This window comes from Rana temporaria, chromosome 8 (assembly GCF_905171775.1).
Source record: "Rana temporaria chromosome 8, aRanTem1.1, whole genome shotgun sequence".
In the NCBI taxonomy this organism is placed as follows: Eukaryota; Metazoa; Chordata; class Amphibia; order Anura; family Ranidae; genus Rana; species Rana temporaria.
In genome coordinates, this window is record NC_053496.1 from 46,264,566 (window position 1) to 46,287,220 (window position 22,655).

Consider the following 22,655-nt stretch of genomic DNA (forward strand, 5'->3'; position numbering starts at 1 on the left):
GAGTTTGAAAGAAAATGGAACATGTCCCGGATAGTTGCCACCAATTCCCTTCTGATAAAAGAGGAAGCAAACTCTGAAGATACGGCTGTGTATTTCTGTGCTTCCAGTATGCACAGCCACAAATAACAGAGAACGAGCCAACACAAAACCAACAATTTAAGTCGCTAGAGATGTCAACAAGTTATTAAGCCACCTGCAGAGGAAACTAGTTTTCTCTTAATAATTCACTCAGACTTCAACTGAAAATAAATAAAAAACATGACTGTGCTGTGGCACCAGGATCTTGAAGCTCAATCATTTTGGGACTTGGTAAGTGTAGGTCCAAGTGTTCCCAGTGCAGAAACAAAACCCCCAACTTACATCACTGAGGTGTCAACAATTCACAAAGCCACCGTGGGAAACTAGTCTACTCCTAAGAATTCACTCAGACTTCCCACTTAACCACTTCAGCCCCAGACAATTTGGCTGCCCAAAGACCAGGCCACTTTTTGCGATTCGGCACGTTGCTTTAACTGACAATTGCGTGGTCGTGCGACGTGTCTCCCAAACAAAATTCACGTCCTTTTTCCCCAAAAATAGAGCTTTATTTTGGTGGTATTTGATCACCTCTGCGGTTTTTATTTTTTGCTCTATAAACAAAAAAAGAGCGCCAATTTTGAAAAAAAAGCAATATTTTTTACTTTTTGCTATAATAAATATCCTCAAAAAATATATTAAAAAAACAAATGTTTTCCTCAGTTTAGGCTGATACATATTCTTCTACATATTTTTGGTAAAAAAAAATCGCAATAAGCGTCTATTGATTGGTTTGTGCAAAAGTTTTAGCTTCTACAAAATAGGGGATAGTTTTATGGCATTTTCAATAATATTTTTTTTTTTACTAGTAATGGTGGCGATTAGTGATTTTTATCATGACTGCGACATTTTGGCGGACGCATCAGACACTTTTAATGCCATTTTGGGACCATTGTCATTTATACAGCGATCAGTGCTATAAAAATGCACTGCTTACTGTAAAAATGACACTGGCAGGATGGGCTTAAAGGGGGGGTTCACCCTAAAAACGATTTTCTAACATTACATCCAGCTCACTCTCTACATTGAGAGTATGCCGTTTGTTTTTGTTTTTTTTGCTGTACATACCTCGTACAGCTATTTTCTTCCCCGGCTTCCGGGTCGGGACTCCCGCGGGAGTGGGGGTTCCTATCCAGCAGGTGATTTAAGTGATGACGAAAACGACCTCAACCCGTCGCATAAGGAACGTCACGAGTTGCCGAAAGAAGCCGAACGTCGGTGCGCAGGCGCCGTATAGCGCCGACTCGCCATTCGGCTTCTTTCGGCAACTCGTGACGCTCCTTATGCGATGGGGTGAGGTCGTTTTCGTCATCACGTCAATCACCTGCGGGAGTCCCGACCCGGAAGCCGGGGAAGAAAATAGATGAACGAGGTATGTACAGCAAAAAAAAAAAAAAAAAAAGGCATACTGTCAGTGTAGAGAGTGAGCTGGATGTAGTGTTAGAAAATCGTTTTTAGGGTGAACCCCTGCTGTAACCAGTAGTGTGTCCTAGGGATTGTTCTAACTGTGGAGTGTGGGCTACGTGTGACAGGACACTGATCACTTCTCCCGTTCACAGGGAGCTGTGATCAGTGTCCTGTCACTAGGCAGAACGGGGAATGTTTACATCAGCATTTCCCTGTCTGTCTCTCCGTGAGATGATCGCGGGACTCCCGGCGGACATCGAGTCCACGGGATCCGCGGTCACACTCACGGAGCTCGCAGTGCTGAAAAAATTTGCACTGCGCATGCGCGACCCCGTCATATGCGTTCCAACACTTTTACGACAAAACAGCACACTAAAACCGCGATGGGTATCCGAATGTGACGAATCACCGCCATCTTGCTACACTCCGCACTCCTCCACCCTAAGGATACAGTGAGAAGGGGACACGTGGACATCTTTGTACACCCCCAGGAGTTTTACATTTTACACTTTATTACAGTAAACTGAGGTTCTATAGTGAAATACAGTACTTAGAACTTCGTCTGACTATTTACGTTTAAAAACACATGATCTCACAGGTTTGCTAATCTGACAGAAGTCTGCTGCTTTTAAAATTCAACATGTAAACAGTCAGACGGAGTTCTAAGTACTGTATTTCACTATAGAATTTGGCTGGGGGGGGGGGTTTAATGTAATTACATTTTTTTGTTACCTCATTTCTATCACATGGGGGGGCTCAGAAGCCCCCTATGTGATGGTGTGTGTGTGGGGGCAGCATTGAAGGACCCGGCCTTGGGGCAGCAAAGGGAGTAAATCCGGGCCTGCAGTTGAGCATCATGGGAAATGGAGTTCCAAAATATCTGGGGTGCCAAGGTTTGCCATCACTGGCCTAGAGGCTCTCTGTACAGGAAAAGCTGAGTATGCAGCATTGGTTTACTGCTGAGAGGGAGAGTAGCTGTTAAAGGCTTTTAATTTCTTGGTCAAGTCAAGTCTTAGGCCCCGTACACACGACCGAGTTTCTCGGCAGAATTCAGCCAGAAACTCGGTCGGAGCTGAATTCTGCCGAGAAACCCGGCCGTGTGTACACTTTCGGCCGAGGAAGCCGACGAGGACCTCGGCGAGGAAATAGAGAACATGTTCTCTATTTCCTCGTCGTTCAATGGGAAATTTCGGCTCGGCGGCTTCACAAGGAACTCGACGGGCAAAACGATGTGTTTTGCCCGTCGAGTTCCTCGGACGTGTGTACGGGGCCTGAGGGTTAAGGTTAACTGCAGTTCAGTATCAAGGGATAGCTCAAAGTAACGAGTTAGAGAGGGAAGGATAAGTGTTAAAATGGTTGTAAAGGCTCAAGGTTTTTAACCTTCATGCATTCTATGCATGAAGGTAAAAAAAACTTCTGTGTGCAGCAGGCCTCCCCCCCCCCAATACTTACACGAGCCTGAGCTTTCTCCAGTGCTGTGTACGGGAGCCTCTGCCATTGGCTTCCACCGTCAATCACAGCCAGTGAACCAAAGAGGAGAGAGAGGGGGCGGGGTTGAGCCACAGCTCTGTGCATAAATAGACATGCAGAGCAGCGGCTCAGGAGTGCACCTGCTTAGGTGCCACCTTTGCAAACTCTTTGCTCTGGTAGAACTTGGTTTTCATCAGACTAACCTATCTTGTGTACAGGGCATTATTGTTATTGTTTAAATAATTGTGTGGAAGATTTCCACTATTCTTGCTCTGGTGGCTACTCAAAATATTGGATTTACTTTCAATCCAGTTGACACTGGAGATCAGGTCAATTGAAGAGAGTCAATCACCCTAATGGGGACAGGGACACCAATAAAGAAATTAGGGTCTTCACATGGCAGTATGGCTTCCAGATCAATTTGCAAATGCATACAAATAAAATCTAAATTTTTAATAAACAGTGTAATTTGTTTGTTTTTATTTTTACTTTTTTTTATTATTATTATTATTATTATTATTATTATTATTATTATTATTATTACTGGCTATCTTGTAAGTGTGCTTAATTTTTTTTTGTATTGTGTATGTTCAGCAATAATACAATCATGGCTTAAAATGTAATAAAAACATGTTGGGCTGGATTCACGTAACACTTACACCAACAGATGTGTAGATACGCCGCGTTAGTGCCCAGATGTGCCGTCGTATCTATGCGCCTGATTCTTATTACAAGATACGCCTGAAATTTGGCTTCATCTGACCGACGTAAGTTTCCTACGCCGTCGTATCTTGGGCGCAAATTTACGCTGGCCGCAAGGGGCGCTTCCATTGATTTATGCTTGGAATATGTAAATGAGCGAGATATGCCGATTCACGAACGTACTTATGCCCGTCGATGTAATCTACGCCGTTTACGTAAGGCGTACGTCCGGCGTAAAGTAAAGCCTCATAAAGCAGGGGTAAGTCATGTTAGGGTATGGACGTCGGAACAGCCGTCGTATTTTACGTTGTTTACGTAAGTCGTACGTGAATGGGGCTGGGCGTAGGTTACGTTCACGTCGTAGGCATTGAGTCGTCGTATCTTAGGGAGTAAATCCGATGTGATTCTGAGCATGCGCGGGCATGCGCCGTTCGTTCGGCCCTTCATTTTCATGGGGTCACAGTTAATTTAAATGCATCACGCCCACTACCTTCCTACTTTGAATTAGGCGGGCTTATGCCGGCTAATTTACGTTACGCTGGCGCAACGTAGGGAGCGAGTGCTTTGTGAATACTGCTCTTGCCTCTCAGAGTTACGCTACGCCGGCACAAAGATGTGCCAAGCTACCTGAATCTGGCCCATGTTATCTTTAGCTACTGTGTGCTTTAAATACTTGTTTATACTGCAAATCAGAATTAAATATAGACAATATTTAATTTGATTTCTCTTAGGGAATGTATTTTTTTCTTGCACACTAAACTGTGACTGCAAGAAAATGATAAAGCTTTGAGTTTGTCTTTGCTATCTTAACTTTATTGTAACTCAGCTTAAATAATATTTATACACACTGAAAAAAAAAATCATACGCAATATATTTTGTTTTAAAATTATTTTCTAAACAACAGTATACAATCAATTGAAAAAAATAAAAAAATCTGTAAAAGTATAAAATGCTGATGTTATCTAGAAATTCTATAGGGGAGGGGAGGTACATTTTCAAAGGAAGTGACACTGGGGGACGACGTAACACAACATAATCAAGTTTTCTCAGATCATCCACATATAGAGACTAAACAATTATTATTATTTTTTTATGCGATGTAAGCTATATCTTGATTTATACATTGGAAATTATTGGGAGAATATAAAAGGTGATGAACTAAAACATTTATTTACTCTTTTTCAGAACATATGGACATCATTCCTCTACAATGAAAAGGCTGCTTTGTCTTTTGCTGGTCTTGGAACTTTTGGCACGTAAGGATTATTTTTATATATATTCTTTACATTCATGTATGTTGTGTCTTTTATTTTTGGATGGGATGAAAAAGTCAAAATTCAATCCCTTTTTCAATTAATGAATTTAATTTCACATTGCTTGAGTCAAGAAAACAAATGCTCTTTTCCTTCAGTAAATCTATTTTTAAATTAGTTTATTGTCAAAAGGTGACATAAAAGTTGTAAACTAAAGGCCCCACTATTGTGTGTGTTCTGTATACAGTCAGCACACAAAATTATAGTATTCTGGAAAATAATTCCTTTTTTCATTTTAAATATCTTAATTTCATTTAAAATTTCTTAATTTATACTTTCTTCACATTTACAAACTCTAGAATTTAGTTGAAAAAATACCCTATCTCAACCCTTGTCATTTTTGATTTTGCTGGTCACCTTGATTTGCATTTAAAAAAGAATGAATCTAGAGTACGAATACAAAATATTGTATTCATTTTATTACACATGAATAAATCTGAATATATCTTCCTTGCCTTTTAAAGTATATGTACATGCAAAACTTTTTTTCTTTTGTTTGGGTTAAGAAAAATTGTCATCTGGACCAATAGTAAGGGTGGATCTGCTTAATGGGGAAGCAGATGACAATATAAACCAAGGTTTTGATATTCTATAAAATATCATTTATTTTTGCTTTTTATATATTTAAAGAGATAATCCCATGCAAACTAAAGGGGTTGTAAAGGTACAATTTGTTTTCTCCTAAATAGCTTCCTTTACCTTAGTGCAGTCCTCCTTCACTTACCTCATCCTTCGATTTTGCTTTTAAATGTCCATATTTCTTCTGAGAAATCCTCACTTCCTGTTCTTCTGTCTGTAACACCACACAGTAATGCAAGGCTTTCTCCCTGGTGTGGAATGTCGTGCTCGCCCCCTCCCTTGGACTACAGGAGAGTCAGGACACTCTCTACGTTGCAGAGAGAGAAAGGAGCTGTGTAGTCCAAGGGAGGGGGAGAGCATGACAGTCAGATGGAATTTTTTCATCGGATATTCTGACCGCGTGTGTGCCCCATCAGATTTTTTCCATCGGAAATTCCGACGGACTTAGAAAGAGAACATGTTCTCTTTTTTTCCAATGAAAAAAATTTCTATCGCAAATTCCAATCAGATGGGTGGAACTCTGATGGAGAAAAATCCATGCATGCTCAGAATCAAGTCGACGCATGCTCGGAAGCATTGAACTTAATTTTTCTCGGCTCGTCATAGTGTTGTACGTCACTGCGTTTAGGTTGGTCGGAAAAAATCTGTCGGAATTTATCCCTATCATGTGTATGGGGCATAACTTCCCAGATGTCAGATTATCTCCATAGACATCTATAAGGATGACAGTCAGTGGATTGGAGATTATTATTATTTAAGGTACTTGTATAGCGCCACCAATTTACATATACATTGTACATTCACATCTGTCCCTACCCTCAAGGAGCTTACAATCTAAGGTCCCTAACTCACATTTATATACTAAGGCCAATTTTAGACAGAAGCCAATTAACCAGCATGTCTTTGGAGTGTGGGAGGAAACCGTATTACCTGGAGGAAATCCACACAGGCACAGGGAGAACATGCAAACTCCAAGAAGGTAGTGTCGTGGTTGGGATTCAAACCAGCAACCCTTTTTACTGCTAGGCAGTGCTACCCACTACACCACCAAGGTGAAGGAGCAGGAGATACAGAAGCATAGTGTCGACCCCTGAGGCTTATGCGTTCAAATTTTTAAATGGTGGTTGTTATTATTGGAGGTGCTGAATTGTACTATACTTTTACATTACTTGGTATTAATTTGTGGAGTTAGGGAAGAAGGTGTGTAAGTTCTACTCAACCATAGTGATCCCTTTAAAGGCCTGTCATAGTTAGCTTATACTTTATTATCTGCTCCTCCACCTCCCTAGATATCAGAGGATCTCTATAGATGTCTATGAGGCTAAAAATTAGAGGATCAGAGATGCAGGAGCAAAGTGCAGAGCTCCTGAATTGATGCAATAAACTTTTAAAATAGTGGATTGTACTATATGTTCGCATTACTTTCACCTCTGTACATATACATAATCCAATGTTCTCAGTTTTTGTGATCTTTTAAGTATCTTCTAAAATTGATTAGCTAACTATTCCCTAAAAAATTCGAATTAGCTTATCGTTTTCCGTCCAACAGATTTGTGCCAGGCAGTGACGGTCACTCAGAATGTACCCATAATTGTCACCAAAGCTGGAAAAAAGGTGGAAATTCCTTGTGAACACGACGATAAAACTGGTTCTTACAACATGTACTGGTATCAACAGAAGCCAGGTGAGGGGATGAAGCTTATGGCTCTATCAATTGCGTCATCTCCCCCCACTATGGAGGATGAATTTAAGGGAAAATGGAATATGTCCCGGCCAGATATCATAAACTTCTTTCTGATAAAGGAGAAAGCAACATCTGAAGATATGGCTGTGTATTTCTGTGCTTCCAGTCTGCACAGCCACAAATAACAGAGAAGGAGCCAACATAAAACCAACAACTCGCTTCACTAGGAGTGTCAACTTTTCTAAGCCACCTGCTGGGGAAACTAGTGTGTTCCTAAAAATGCAATCAAACTTTAATTTAAAATAAAGTTTCTACAATCAATTTCTGGCACCAAGATCTTGAGGCTACATAATTTTTTGTTTGGGTCTTGATTGGTGTTGGTCCAGTCATTCCAGGTACAGGGCAAAGGTGAGTAAGGAGCACAGGTTTCGTGTTGAGAGGGAGGGAAGGTTTCAAAGGTTTAATTTATGAAACAGGTTAAGTGTGATGCCGCGTACACACGACCGTTTTTCATGTCCTAGAAAAAACAAAGAGGTAGATTTAGGTAGCTCAGCGCTTCTTTTGGCCGGCGTAGCGCATCTCATGTGCGCTACGCCGGCGTAAAACAGGGAGCCCAGAACAGTATTCTCAAAGATCTTGCGCCGTATGTTGCGCCGGCGTAGTGTAAATAGGACGGCGTAAGCCCGCCTAATTCAAAATAGGCAGGTAGGGGGTGTGCTTCATTTAAATTAGCCGTGACCCCATGTAAATGAATGGCCGTGCGTACGGCACATGCGCGCGCATGCTCAGAATCACATCGCATATACTCCCTAAGAAACGTCGGCTCAATGCTTTCGACGTGAACGTAACCTACACACAGCCCCATTCACGTACCACTTACGTAAACGACGTAAAATTCGACGGATGTTCCGACGTCCATACCTTAACATTGGCTGTGCCTCATATAGCAGGGATAACTTTATGCCAGATGTAAGTTTTACATTAACGGCGTAGCGGGCGCAAGTACGTTTGTGAATCGGCGTATCTAGCTCATTTACATATTCTACGCATAAATCTACGGAAGTGCCCCTAGCGGCCAGCGTAAATATGCACCCTAGATACGATGGCGTACTAAGGCCCCGTACACACGAGAGGATCCATCCGCTGGAATTGATCCGCGGACCGGCTCCAGCGGATAGATCCCCTGGTGTGTACAATCCAGCGGATCTGTTTCCGCTGATTTTTATCCCCTGGGATGGATTTCAAGCGGATACAAATTTGAAGACATGCTTTAAAATCTATCCGCTTGAATCCATCCCAACGGATTGATCCGCTGGTCTGTACAGACTCACTGGATCAATCTGTCCGAATGGATCCCCCGCATGCGTCGTAATGATTCGACGCATGCGTGGAATTCCTTATATGACAGCGTCGCGCACGTCGCCGCGTCATCATCACGGCGACGGCGCGACACGTCATCGCGATGGGATTTCGGCGCGGATTTCGATCCTATGGTGAGTACACTCCATCGGATCCAAATCCGCGGAAATCCTCGAGAGGATTTATCCGCGGAAACGGTCCGTTGGACCGTATCCACGGATAAATCCTCTCGTGTGTACTAGGCCTCAGACTTACGTCTGTCGGATGAAGCAGGAATTTAGGCGTATCGAGTTCCCTGAATAGCGCACATAGATACGACGGCGCATCTTTCAACTTACGCGGCATATCAATAGATACGCCAACGTAAAATGTTTGTGAATCTACCTCAAAGTTTTTATCAACGTGATTCTTGCCAAGCCTGCCTTGCCTACACACGATCGTGAAAAAAAATGCTTGAGCAAAGCGCGGTGACGTACAACACGTACAACGGCACTATAAAGAGAAAGTTCCATTCGGATGGCGCCACCCTTTGGGCTGCTTTTGCTGATTTCGTGTTAGTAAAAGTTTGGTGAAAGACGATTCGCGCTCTTCAGTCTTTGTGCTTTTCAGTCTGTTACAGCATGACGAATGTGCTATCTCCATTACAAATGCTAGTTTTACCAAAACAAGTGCTCCCATCTCATAACTTGCTTCTGAGCATGCACATTTTTTTCCCGTCGTTAAAGCCTACACACGACCGTTTTTCACGACATGAAAAATGATGCGAAAAATTAGAGCATGTTCTAAATTTTTAATGCCCATTTTTCACGTTGAGAAAAATGCTCTGGAGCCCTCACACGATCGTTTTTAATGACCAATTTAAAAAATGGCATTGTTCTCATCATCAAAAACGGTTGTGTGTACGCGGCATTAGGGTTTAAACACTTAGGGACCAGCCGCCGCAGTTATACTGTGGCAGGTTGGCTCCCCTGGGGCTAATCACCGTTCCTGTACATCGGCCACTTTAAGAGCTGTGCGATGCCCGCCGGCCACCTGCAATTGCTCCTAAAAGAGACAGGACAGAGATTTGTCAATGTAAACAGACAGATCTCCATTTTGTCAGGGGAGGAAAGTCAGATCTCCTGTTCCTACTGTTTTGGTCTATCAGACGTCTGTGATAAGAAAATCCAATTTTCATCTGCCATTGTCAGAATCACCCTGACATACAGGCTCCCAATATAGAAACGTGTCCATTTCTACATTCCCCACTGCATGGTCTACTGTATTCACCATCTGGGAACCAATCGTGAGAAATGCCATGCAACCATCACTAGAGAGCAGGTAGATGGGAACGGTAGCTGCAAAGAGGCTGCAGAAGATCAGCAACACTGAGATGCAACACATCAGCAAAAGAAGTCAAACAAAATAACTTATTTAAAAAAAATACTAGTCCTTATAATACACTGTGCTTTAAAAAGGTAAATTACATTAATTTAGAGTTTGATTCTAAAGGTAACATTTATAAAAAAAAAAAAAACAACAAACATATTATACTTACCTGCTCTAATTTTGCACAGAACAGCCCTGATCCTCCCGTTCCCAGGTTCCTCACTGGCGCTCCTGGCTAAAACCAATCCCCCCACCACCCAAGTACTCCATAGTAAGGGGGGCACTAGTGTGTGTTCGCTCCTGAGACAGCCCTTTGTGTCCATAAGACACACAGTGCAGCTTGGTCCCGCCCCAACTTTCTTTCTCACTGGCTGTTATTGACAGCAGCAGAGCCAATGGCTCCCACTGCTGTCCCTGAGCCAATGAGGAAGGAAAGAGCCGAAAGAGCCGCTGCCCTCATGCGCATCGCTTGATGGAGGTTGGGCTCAGGTAAGCATTTAGGGCAGGGGTCTCAAACTCAAATTACCTGAGGGCCACAAGACAAGTTTTCATATGCCATGGGGGGCCGCATGCAAACTTTCAAACTTCAAAAACAACAGTACTGGTGTCAGCGAACACATTATTAACCCCCAGCACTGGTGTCAGCGAGCGCATTATTACCACCACCACTGGTGTAAGTCAGGGTTTGACAAATTTGCTTGGAATCTAGGAGCCAGCTAAAAAAGTTAGGAGCCAGAAAACGCACCCCGTCCCGACGAGCTTGCGCGCAGAAGCGAACACATACGTGAGCAGCGCCCGCATATGTAAACGGTGTTCAAACCACACATGTGAGGTATCGCCGCGATTGGTAGAGTGAGAGCAATAATTCTAGCTCCTCTGTAACTTAAAACATGCAACATGTAGATTTTTTTAAACGTCGCCTATGAAGATTTTAAAGGGTAAAAAAAGTTTGTCGGCATTCCACAAGCGGACACAATTTTGAAGCGTGACATGTTGGGTATGAATTTACTCGGCGTAACATTATCTTTCATAATATTAAAAAAAATGGGGATAACTTTACTGTTGTCTTATTTTTTAATTAAAAAAAGTGTAATTTTTTCCCAAAAAAGTGCGCTTGTAAGACCGCTGCGCAAATACGGCGTAACAGAAAGTATTGCAATGATCGCTATTTTATTCTCTAGGGTGTTAGGATAAAAAATATATATAATGTTTGGGGGTTCTAATTAGAGGGAAGAATATGGCAGTGAAAATAGTGTAAAAAATACCAACGGCTCACCACCAGATGGCACCAGCTCAAAAAAAATAAAAAAAATAAAATTTTTTTTTTTTTTGCTCCCCTCACTTCCACCCTGCCTGAGGGCCATTTATAACTGGTCCGCGGGCCGCAAATGGCCCGCGGGCCGGTACTTTGAGACCACTGATTTAGGGAGTGTGGTGGTGGGTGGGGTTTGCTTGCAGAAGATTGATTACTTTAATGCATAGAATGCATTAAGGTATAAAAAAAAATATGTCTGCCTTTAGAACCACTTTAAAAAAAAAACATTATTTTTTGTATTTTAGATTAAGGAATGGTTAAAATCACTGTCAGTTTTTTCTTTTGCTGTGTCTTAGAGACATCTCGTATTCATTCCTGTTCTGTATACTGAACGGGAAGTGAGATGATATCTTTCCAGTTTGATGATTTTTGGATGATTTCACCACTATTCTTATTCTGGTGGCAACTCAAAAGTTTGGATTTACCCCCCTCTTTTATTCCAGGTGATGCCGGTGATCTGGTCAATTAAAGAGAGCCAATCTTCCTAACAGGGACAGAGACAGCATAAAAGGAAGGGTCTTGACATGGCAGTATGGCTTCCATATGAATTTACAAATGCATGCAAATAAAACCTCAATTTTTAATGCAACTGTTTAATAGTGTAATTATATTTATTTTATTTATTTTTGCTGGCTATCTTGTAAGTGTACTGGATTGATTTGTATTGTGTTTGTTCAGCAATACAATCATGACAATGGTTCTAACCCCTAACTGCTCTGTTACAATCTAATTAAAAAAAATGTAATCTTTAGTTTCTGTATACTTTAAATACTTTTTAGGTTTAATTTATTATAGGGAATATTTAATTTGATTTCTCTTGGGGAATTTATTAATTTTGCATTTTGTAAACTGTATCTGCAAGAAAATGGAAATTAATTGGGTCTGTCTTTACCATCTTAAAGGATCACTAAAGGAATTTTTTTTTTTTTAGCTAAATAGCTTCCTTTACCTAACTGCAGTCCTGGTTTCATGTCCTCATTGCTAGTTTTTGCTTTGATGTTGCTGTAAAACTGCTCTGATCTCCACACTTCCTGGTTGTCTATTTCCTTATAACCATCGTACTGGGAGCTTTTCACGATGGTCTAAGCTGTCATTACTGTGTGTCTAAAACTTAACAGAACCAATCAGATTCATTTTAAAAACAAAACACTGCCCTGGATTTGTTTGTTTTTGTTCTGTGGGTCTCTTTACTTCACAGAAACATGAAACCAGTTTAAAAACGAAAGTGAAACTGTAGGCACATTATATGATTGAATTTAATCTATTTTAATCATTTTTAAAAGGAATCAGTTAACTTTTATGTCTCTATACCATGTAAACAGTCATTTCAGCAAAATAATTTTTTTCCTTTAGTGACCCTTTAACTTTATTGAAATTTGACTTAAATAATATTTATATACACTGAAAAAAATATACTTATTATAGTTTGTTTTCAAAATGTTTTCTGAAAAACTGTATAAAAATAATTCAATTAATTAAAACTTCAGAAAAAGTATAAAATGCTGGTGTTATCTAATATTCTATAGGGGAGGGGGAGGTACAAGGGACATTTACAAAAGGAAGTGACACTGGGGAACAACGTAACACAAGATAATCAGGTTTTCTCAGATCATCCACATATATAAACAAAACATTTTTGTATTTTATTTTTATTCAATGTAAGCTGTATCTTGATGTATACATTGGAAATTAATAGATAATATAAAGGGGATGAACTGAAACATTTATTTCCTCTTTTTCAGAGCATATGGACTTCATTCCTCTATGATGAAAAGAGTGCTTTGTCTTTTGCTGGTCCTAGAACTTGTGGCATGTAAGGATTATTTTTATTTATTTTCTTTACATTCATGTATATTGTGACTTTTATATTTGGATGGGATGAAAACGTGAAAATTCAATCCCTTTTTCATTTAATTAATTTAATTTCACATTGCTTGAGTCAAGAAAATAAATGCTCTGATTTCCACACCAAATCATTTATTTCAAATCAGTTATTTGTCTAAAGATGAAATAAAAATCGAAACTAATGAAACACTAGTGAAAAAATGAAAATAAAAATATTGTGTGTTCTGTATATGGACAGCACATACAATTATAGTATTCCTTTATTTTAAATATCTTAATGTATATTTTCTCCACATATACAAAGGTATTTTTTTTTTTTTTAAATACCGTTGCAACCCTTGTCATTTTTGTTTTTACTGGTCACCTTGATTTACATGTAAATGTGGAGAAACACATAAAAAAGAATGAATAAAGAGCAGTTCATAATATTATTTTATTACACATGCAGAAACCTGAATATATTTTCCTTGTCTTTCAAAGTATATGTGCATGCAAAACTTTTTTTCTTTTGTTTAGCTTAAGAAAATTGTCATCTGGACCAATAGTAAGGGTGAATCTCCCCAATGGGGAAGCAGATGATAATATAAACCTAACAGAGATTTAGACTTTTTGACATTCTATAAAATATTGTTTATTTTTGTAAAATAGTAATCCCATGCAAACTAAGTAAGTAGAAATTGGTGGTGCGGAGGTTACACTTGCCTAAATTTTCCTGATCCTTAAATTTGGCACTTGGAAGTCTATCGCAGTTATATTTCTTGACCTGATATCTGTTCCTCCAACTCTCCAGTTTCTCTATAGACATATTTTAAGGTGGATAGCTGCTACATTGAAGTGATGATTTCACATTTTAAAATGGTGGATTGTATTATTAGAGATGCTAAACTACTATATTTTTACAATACTTGGTATTAATTCATGGAGTTGGGGAAAAAGGTGTGTAAGTTCTACTCAACCACAGTTTCCCGATTCCCTAAATTTGGCCCCTGAAAGGCCTATCATAGTTAACTTATAATTCACCTGCAATTTGCTCCTCCATCACTCCAGATATCAAAAGATCTCTATAGATGTCTATGAGGCAAAAAGTTTGAGGATCAGAGATGCAGGGGTAGAGTACAGAACTCCTTAAATTGTGCATTAACATTTTTAAATAGTGTATTGTGCTATATTTTCACATTACTTTCACCTCCAAACATATATATACACATAATCCATCCAATGTTCTCAGTTTTTGCTTGCTCATCTTTTAAATTTGATCAGCTAGCTATTGCGTAAAACATACTCATTAACTTATCATTTCCATCCTTTAGATTGGTGCCAGGCGGTGACGGTCACTCAAAATGTACCCATAATTATCACCAAAGCTGGAAAAAAGGTGGAAATTCCTTGTGCACATGATGATACAACAGGAGCTTACAACATGTATTGGTATCAGCAAAAGCCAGGAGAGGGTTTGAAGCTTATGGCCGTCTCAGTTGGAGTGAGTACCCCCTCTATGGAGAACAAATTTGAGAGAGAATGGAACATGTCCCGGCCAGATACCACCAACTCTCTTCTAATAAAAGAGAAAGTAAAATCTGAGGATACGGCCGTGTATTTCTGTGCTTCTGGTATGCACAGCCACAAATAACAGACAACGAGCCAACACAAAACCAACAACTTCACTAGAGGTGTCAACAATTTATTAAGCCACCTGCAGAGGAAACTAGTTATCTTCTATTATTTCTATCAGACTTCCACTGAAAATGTAACAAATACAAATTCATCCAAAATCACGAATAATCCAAAATAAAGAATGCCGATCATAATGAATGATCTGATAAATGAAAAAAATAAACAAATAAAAAAAAAATAAACACATTTTTCGGCTAGTGGAACCAAAGGAATAACTGTTCATTGAACATAAATACAGTTTTTTATGTACTACAGAAGTAGGTCAGTCACTATATGAAAAATAAAACCAAATATTTACCCAAAACGTCACACAATGGTTGCATAATGAGCTAAAGTTGACACAAGGCTAATTATATCATAAGAACCTCCAAGGGTAGCAAAAATTAGCCAACAGACAGAAATAATAGGTTACTCAATTAACTCAAATAACAATCATCCCTGTGAATTGGTCACCCACACTCAGCTGCTGCAATCCATTACTTTCCCACCCTGCTCCACTGAAGTGTCTCTTTCTCTGCTGCAGTTCAATCCCATCAGCCACATCAAGCCTCTTCTCCCTATGTGCACAGTCAATCCATCCACAGGCTGTGTCGTAGCAGGGGTCTCAGGCAGGGGGCTTGCAGTTTTTTGGAGGGATTGTTCGGTAGCAAGTGGGAGGGCATGTGGCTTGTTAGCACACCATGATGGGGAGCTCCTCGGTGCTCCTTGCAAACACACCTAGTCAGCACCATGTTCAGGTCCCTCCCTCTGACAGCGGGAGCCACAGGTATTGACAGAGAAAATAGGAAGGCGATACCAGCTGCTGAGAGGATCCATGATTAACTCACAAGGTAAAACTGTGGTTAAACCTTGGATGAAAATTATTACAATCAGAAGAGCACCAAAATTGACTTAGTACATAGTTACATAGTAGGCAAGGTTTAAAAAAGAAGTCCATCAAGTCCAACCTATGTGTGTGATTTATTGTCAGTATTACATTGTATATCCCTGTTTGTTGTTGTCGTTCAGGTGCCTATCTAATAGTTTTTTTTAATTATCGATGCTCCCCCCTGAAACCTCTGCCTGAGAAGAGAATTCCACAACCTAATCATATGGTAAAGGCCTGCTGTGATTAGCCCTTTACCCTAATCTGCCACCTGCTGTGTCCAAGGCACACAGTTGCGTCTCAAGCTCTTTCTCAGGAGGACTTCAATAGATGCCCTCCCGTAAATGCACGAGTATGCTGTAGCTGTCATTCGACTATAGCACAGTCAGCAAGAGGTAAAGAGTATCTTAGGTCTCATGCACACATATATTTGCAGAAATAAAATATGCCTAGGGTAAAATTGCTGGCAATTTCCTGCACCCAAAGTTTACCAGTTGGGGCATAGATCTGGCCTTAGACCTAAAAAGCTGTACACCCCTATACACATGTACAGGCATGTGCATACATTAAAATATGTGTTCAATTGCATTTCTATGGCCAGCTGTATGCCCCACCTTTTGGCACTTCAGGGGTAGAAAATCACTGGGAATTTTATGCTATGCATATTTTATGCCTGCAAATGTCCACGTGCATGAGACCTAAACCCAAGAACCAAAGTATAATAAATAGCAGCTTACGAATCCTTAGATGCACACAGGAGGAGAACAAGTGAGTTTTTCCAGGCAATTGACAGGAGGTTGGGGCAGAAAAGTGCAGGGAGCCAGAGAGCGCAAAACCTGTTGTTGTGGGTGTTTGCACCAGAAAGACAGCCATGGAGGGCTTGTGCATGGGGACCAGGGCTGTCTGCTGTGTCTATTGAGGCTGTGGAGTCATAGAGAGACTCTCATGCTACGGTTTGTAGGGTATAGAACTGCTGCTCCTACCTGTCTGTGGTCACCGTCAGAGAGAGACAACAGACTGCAAGCATTTTGGACAAGATCTGTTGGGTACTAGGAGTGGTAGTGGAACCAACTGTGCTTATCCCATTACTGACAGTGGTACATTTCACTAGAGACTGCCCTTACTTAGGAGCCCTACAATCTTCCACTGCATACAGTTTAAAGAGACAGTAACACGTGCACCACCATACAGACGGGTCCTAATGTTAGCCCCCTTAAATGTGCTAATTAAGGTGCCAGGTATTTTACAGCAATCCCCAGGGGGACCCCTATCAGGAGTGTGTGCACTCCTTTTATGCTGTTCCTACGAGTGTGGTGTTTACCAGTTGTAGAAATACCCCCATAGAGGGTGCTGGTGATTGTGGTCCATCTCCCACCCTGCACACGAATTTGCAGACACACTTGATCAAGATACAGTCCTTGTACTTTGTTTTGTTCTATTAGGGAAATATAATTTGGATGGGGATAGGGTGTACATGGGATGCCAACCTGATAGAAGAAATATACAGGGACTGAACTATATACACTCTGGTATATACAACCTATTTTCTTTCACCTCCAGCACATACACTTGCTTGCAGTGTATTACTCCCAGGACAACCTAGCACTGATATAAAGGGTTTGATGCTGACTCAGTTGGACCCAAAGCAAATGCCCTTTGCAGGCAGGAACTGCAGGGCCCTATGGTGTAGCAAAAATAGGTAGTCATTTGTGCTAGCTGTCCCACATGTGGATACTGCTCTCAGTACCACCTCTTCAGGTCTTCCTGGCTGAAGCTATCTCTTTCCACTGCCCATGCCACCACAATCCTCCTGACTGGCTCTGCACCCATCCCAGACTGCTCCATCCCAGTCCTCTCAAGCGTGCCTCCCAGTCCATCTGACTATGTGTCACTCAACAGCCCTCTTGGCTGTTCCTGTTGCTCCTGGAGACTTGCCTGGCAGTGTTCTCGCAGTGCCCTCTCCTTGCTCCCAGTTCCTCCTGTCCAGGGTCCAAGACACCTCCATGTGTCTTGAGAGGGTTCTGTCCGCACCCGAGCCCAGGCCCAAGGTCACCCCCCGCAAAGACAGGGGGGCTCCCTCTAAGGCCACAACATCCTAACACTCCATCTCCAGATTTCCCCTGAACAACTCCTTCCCAGCTGGGCTGACCCTGAGTATTTGAAGGGGCCTGCCCCCTGCCAATCAAAGTTGGGTATTGGTCAAGGCCCTCAGAATACTCCTGGCAGCTCTACCTTAGTTTCCCTCCCATCTTTCTAAAAGTTTCTAGTACAATCTAGAAATAGGGGGAGGTCACAGCGATGCTGCCTGTGAGTCATCCAGCTCTCCCTGAATTTCTGCCCTCCCCAGGACAAAAACACAGACAGGCTTGGCTGTCAGCCAAGCCTGCAAAAATATACCTACACTATCACAAAAAAAAGGAACAATCTACACTTCTAGCTAGAGGGTGATACACAGTTTAAACCCTGTTGGGGTTTAAGTTAACTGCCATAATTGTGTCTAGTATTCCAGTCAGTTAGCCTAAAGTATTCTAACATTTTCTCTGACCTGTTTAATGGTTTGTGTATTATGTTTATTCTACCTTGCGATAATAAACATTTTTGCTATCTTATCTATCATCAATTGCCTGTGGCCTATTTTCTGATATGTTAAAATATTGTATATATTGTGGTAATATACAGGCATACCCCACGTTTAAGTACACAATGGGGTTTATATACTAAAGATAAAAAGAAACGTTGCGCTATTAAAATAAATTAAACTAAACAGTCAGTTGATAATGGAAAAAATATGATGAAATTAAAATTAAAAAAGACCCCAAAATTAAAAGGAAATAGAACACATGATTGAAAATATAGTCTCTGTGTCAATGAAGATGGTTAAAAATAAGTTCATCAATATTGAATAAAAGTTCATAAGTTGAAATCATGAGTGGTGGCCGACACCACAAAATAAAAAAGAAAAGGATGGAGGCTTACCGGATGGCAAGCAATAAGAGACTTGCGGCTGCAAACCCCAGCCAGGGCCTTTTGATGATCCTCGCAGAGGGATGAGGAGGGATGGATGCTGAGACTTCCCAAACGCGGATCCACAAGATTGCAGCGTGTCACAAGAAAAACTTAATAGTGAAGTACAACAGGACCAGCACATATAGGATATTTGTGACTCAAGGGACCACCACCACCAAAACACCCTATGGGTGGGAGGCTTACCAGAGCATAAAGCAATACAAGCATGCGGCTAAACCCCTAGCCAGGGCCTTTGAGATCCTGAGCGGTGGTGATATATCCTGGAGTCCTCCGGTGTAATGTGGTCAGTAGATACATAGAAAGAATGATATTGCCCACATGGTGAAGTATGTTGACTATGTTGTTTTAATAAAAAAAGTTTAACACTTACAGGACGAAGATAAAAACAGAAATAGATAGAAGCCGGCCGGCTCAATCGAACGCCCGTCCACACGGAACGAAGAAACGTCTTGCGTCAGCACGCTACCTTCCCGACGCACGTTTCGTCAAAAGTTGACGTCATCTGGGGCACGGGCGACGTGCTGACACTACACATATATATACTCTAGCTAGAACCAAGCCTCGATCTGAGTCACGGGCTAAATGACCGCCCATGGAGGCCGCACTGGAACGCAAAACATGAGAGCAAAACCAAAGAGGACTTTTATAGAACAAAAATTCATAGGCCATCTTGTGGTCAAATAAGTGAATAGCGATCCTAGTCCAATGTGTGAAAAACACACTGAGCTATACCGAATGAATAAATAAATATATTATATGGGAAAAAAAAGGGGGAATTCGCCAACTTAAGTGAAAAAAATTATTATCGTACCCTTATATTCAGGCAAAAAACCAACCACAATGAATATATAAAAAGTATGTTAGTGAAACATGTGAAAAATAAAAATAATTAATGATAATTTGGCTTGTAAAATTTAGATAACCAAATAATAAAAATAAGTGAATAAGATGCATGAATTAAATGCAATTTATAATGCGTAAGTGTAGTAAGTTATACACTTATATAGCTAGAAAAAATGAATTCATAAAAATGTACTGTGAATATAAATAAAAGTGCTCCAAGAAAAAAAGAGGGGAATTAAACATACAAATGAATATAAATGTGTATATATAGGGAATAAAAAGTGATATAAATAGTATAGATATATATAAAGAATTATAATACAGTGTGGTGCTGACCCAATAGTGTACTGTGAAAAAATATGCCAATTAAAATAAATTTTAATGGAAAGCGGGAAAAACGGATAAAACTGTAGGATAAGTACTGATGTGAACCATCAATAAGTACCCTAACCATATTTGGCCAGAAATATATATTTATAAAAAGAGGGGGGGGATAAGGCCCCCAAGAGGCCAACATGTAGGTCACCCCGTCACTCAGATCGAGTTCACAAATAACAGGGTAAACTAAAAACAAAATAAACAGTGACAGTGTCATAAAGGTAAGTTTAAGAATTGTCAATAAAAGCATTAACGTCAACCTCTATATTGAGTCCAAAAGGGGTATAACATTTGATTCTGTGGATCCACTGCATTTCGGATTTGGAGATACTCCTCACTAGTGGACTACCACGCCAGTGGGGGGCATATCTATCGATCCCCAGGAAAATTGTTTTTGAGGGGTCTCTATTGTGAACCAAACGATAATGTTTAGATACCGAGTGGTTCAAATAACCTGCTAGAATGTTGGTAATGTGTTCATTAAGTCTCACTGAGAGGGCTCTCTTGGTTCTGCCCACATACTGGAGCCCACAGGGGCACTGGAGTAGGTAGACCACCCCTTCGGTCGCGCACATAATGAAAGGTTTAATAGTGTGCTGTTCACCTGTGACCGTGGAGACAAAATGGTGTGTTCTTCTGTGAATGCAACCACTAAGGGAACACACCCGACATTTCCTACACTGGTAAAAACCAGTGAATGAATTGAGGAAGGTAGTTTTAATGGCAGGTGGCTCAAGAACATTGGGGGCCAATTTATGTCTCAAGGCCGAACCACCCTTAAAAATCACCTGTGGGTTGTCTGGTAAGACAGGGCCCAAAATTGGGTCATTTTTAAGGATGTGTCAATGTTTTTTTAGAAGTTTCTTGACACTGAAATGCTGGGTGGAAAAAGTAGTAACAAAGGGAACAACAGGCAGCTTACTAGTATCACGTGGTTTAGTCCTCAATAGGTCAATCCTATCGATACCTTTAACCTCATTTAATGTGGATATAAGGGTACCCTGATCATAGCCTTTTTCCAAAAATCTATTCATCAAAATAGTAGATTGTACCAAAAAATCGGACTCATTGGAACAATTGCGTTTAATACGCAAAAACTGGCTTTTTGGCACTGATTTCAGCCAAGAGTCATGATGGCAACTGTCCATGGGGATGTAAGAGTTTCTATCCGTACCCTTAAAGTAAGTGCTCGTGCAGAAAACATCACCCTGGACTGAGATTGTGAGATCTAGAAAATTGATGCTAGATTGACTTGCCTCAAAATTGAGGTGGATGCCTCTCTCGTTGTGATTGAGAAATGACATAAAAGATTGAAGCTCTAGAAGAGGGCCATCCCATAGGAGGAGGATGTCGTCAATGTACCTGGCCCACAGCTTAAGCTGGGGTTGTCGGCAAACATAGACGACATCCTCCTCCCACATGGCCATAAACAAATTGGCCAGGCTGGGGGCATATTTGGCCCCCATCGCCACGCCCCTGTCTTGCCGGTAGAACTGGTTTTGAAACCAGAAATAGTTTCTAGTCGCAGCAAAATGCAATAACTCTAGTATAAAAAAGATTTGTTCATCAAAAAGACCAGAGTCCCGACGAAGATAGTATTCTACTGCTGATAAGCCTAAATCATGGGGAATCACCGTATAAAGTGACGTTACGTCAGCTGTCACAAGCCACATATTTTGAGAGGATTTGAGGCTAGATAATAGATTGATGACATGTCGGGAGTCCTTTAAATGAGAAGGCATCTTGGAAACTAACGGCTGTAGAAAAAAATCTATGTACCTGCCCACCCGGGAAGTGAGGGAATCTATCCCACTCACAATAGGACGTCCCGGGGGGCAGGTAAGGTGTTTGTGGATTTTCGGTAAATAATAAATAACTGGTGTTCTTGGAGCCTTAGGTACAAGGTAAAGTTTCTCTTTTTTGTTAAGAATACCATCCTTGTAACCTTTAGAAATGAGTTTAACTAACTGATTGAGGTAGGAATTTTTAGGGTCACACGCTAAAGGATTATAGGTGTCTCTGTCTCCCAATATTCTCTCCATCTCGGCTAAATAGTCGGTCCTATTGAGGACCACTATGCCCCCCCCTTATCAGCAGGCCTAATGACAATCTGTTTGTTGTCACACAGAGAGTCAAGGCCAGCTTTAAGGGTATGGTTAGATTGTGTTTTTTTGATAGGAAGACGATCCAAGTCCCTGAGGACAGTGTCCCTAAAGACTTTCATGGATGGGGCCGTGCCCCCAGGAGGGTTGTACAAAGATGCATTGGAAAGACCTGTATGTTTAAAATCTGTGGCAACCGATTGAGTCTGGACAATAGGGTTGGAAAGCATATACCTTTTGATGTTAAGCTTACGTATAAACTTATATGTATCCATATAAGTTTCGAATTTGTTTAGTTTGCGTGGTAGTACAAACTTCAAACCCTTGTCCAAAATTGTTTGTTCAGCCTTATTGAGGGTTACAGTGCTAAGATTAAAGATGCCAGAAGGTGTTAGACTTTTTGCCTCTTTAAGTCGTAACCTTCTTCCTCCTCTGACTCCTCTATGGGGTCTCCGGCTCGTTTGATGCCCTGACTGATAGAAGGTGCAAAATCAGGCTCACTTCTGCATAGAAACCAATGAGCTTCCAGGTTTTATTACCAAAGCTTAATTGAACAAGCTGGGGTTAGAAGCTCATTGGTTTCTATACAAAAGTAAGCCTGATTTTGTACTTTCCTGCTTTAGTAAATAAACCCCATTGTGTACTTAA

General features: G+C 40.8%; 1 gene segment (V, D, J or C); it reads left to right on the plus strand.

Moving 5' to 3' along the window:
* LOC120946872 overlaps window positions 1–7,813 on the plus strand; it is a 9,837-nt gene extending 2,024 nt beyond the window's left edge. Inside the window, 2 exon segments of the V gene segment in view lie at window positions 4,841–4,911; window positions 7,097–7,813. Of these exon segments, the coding sequence occupies window positions 4,841–4,911; window positions 7,097–7,416 (391 nt within the window).
* The last annotated feature ends 14,842 nt before the right edge of the window (window positions 7,814–22,655 follow it).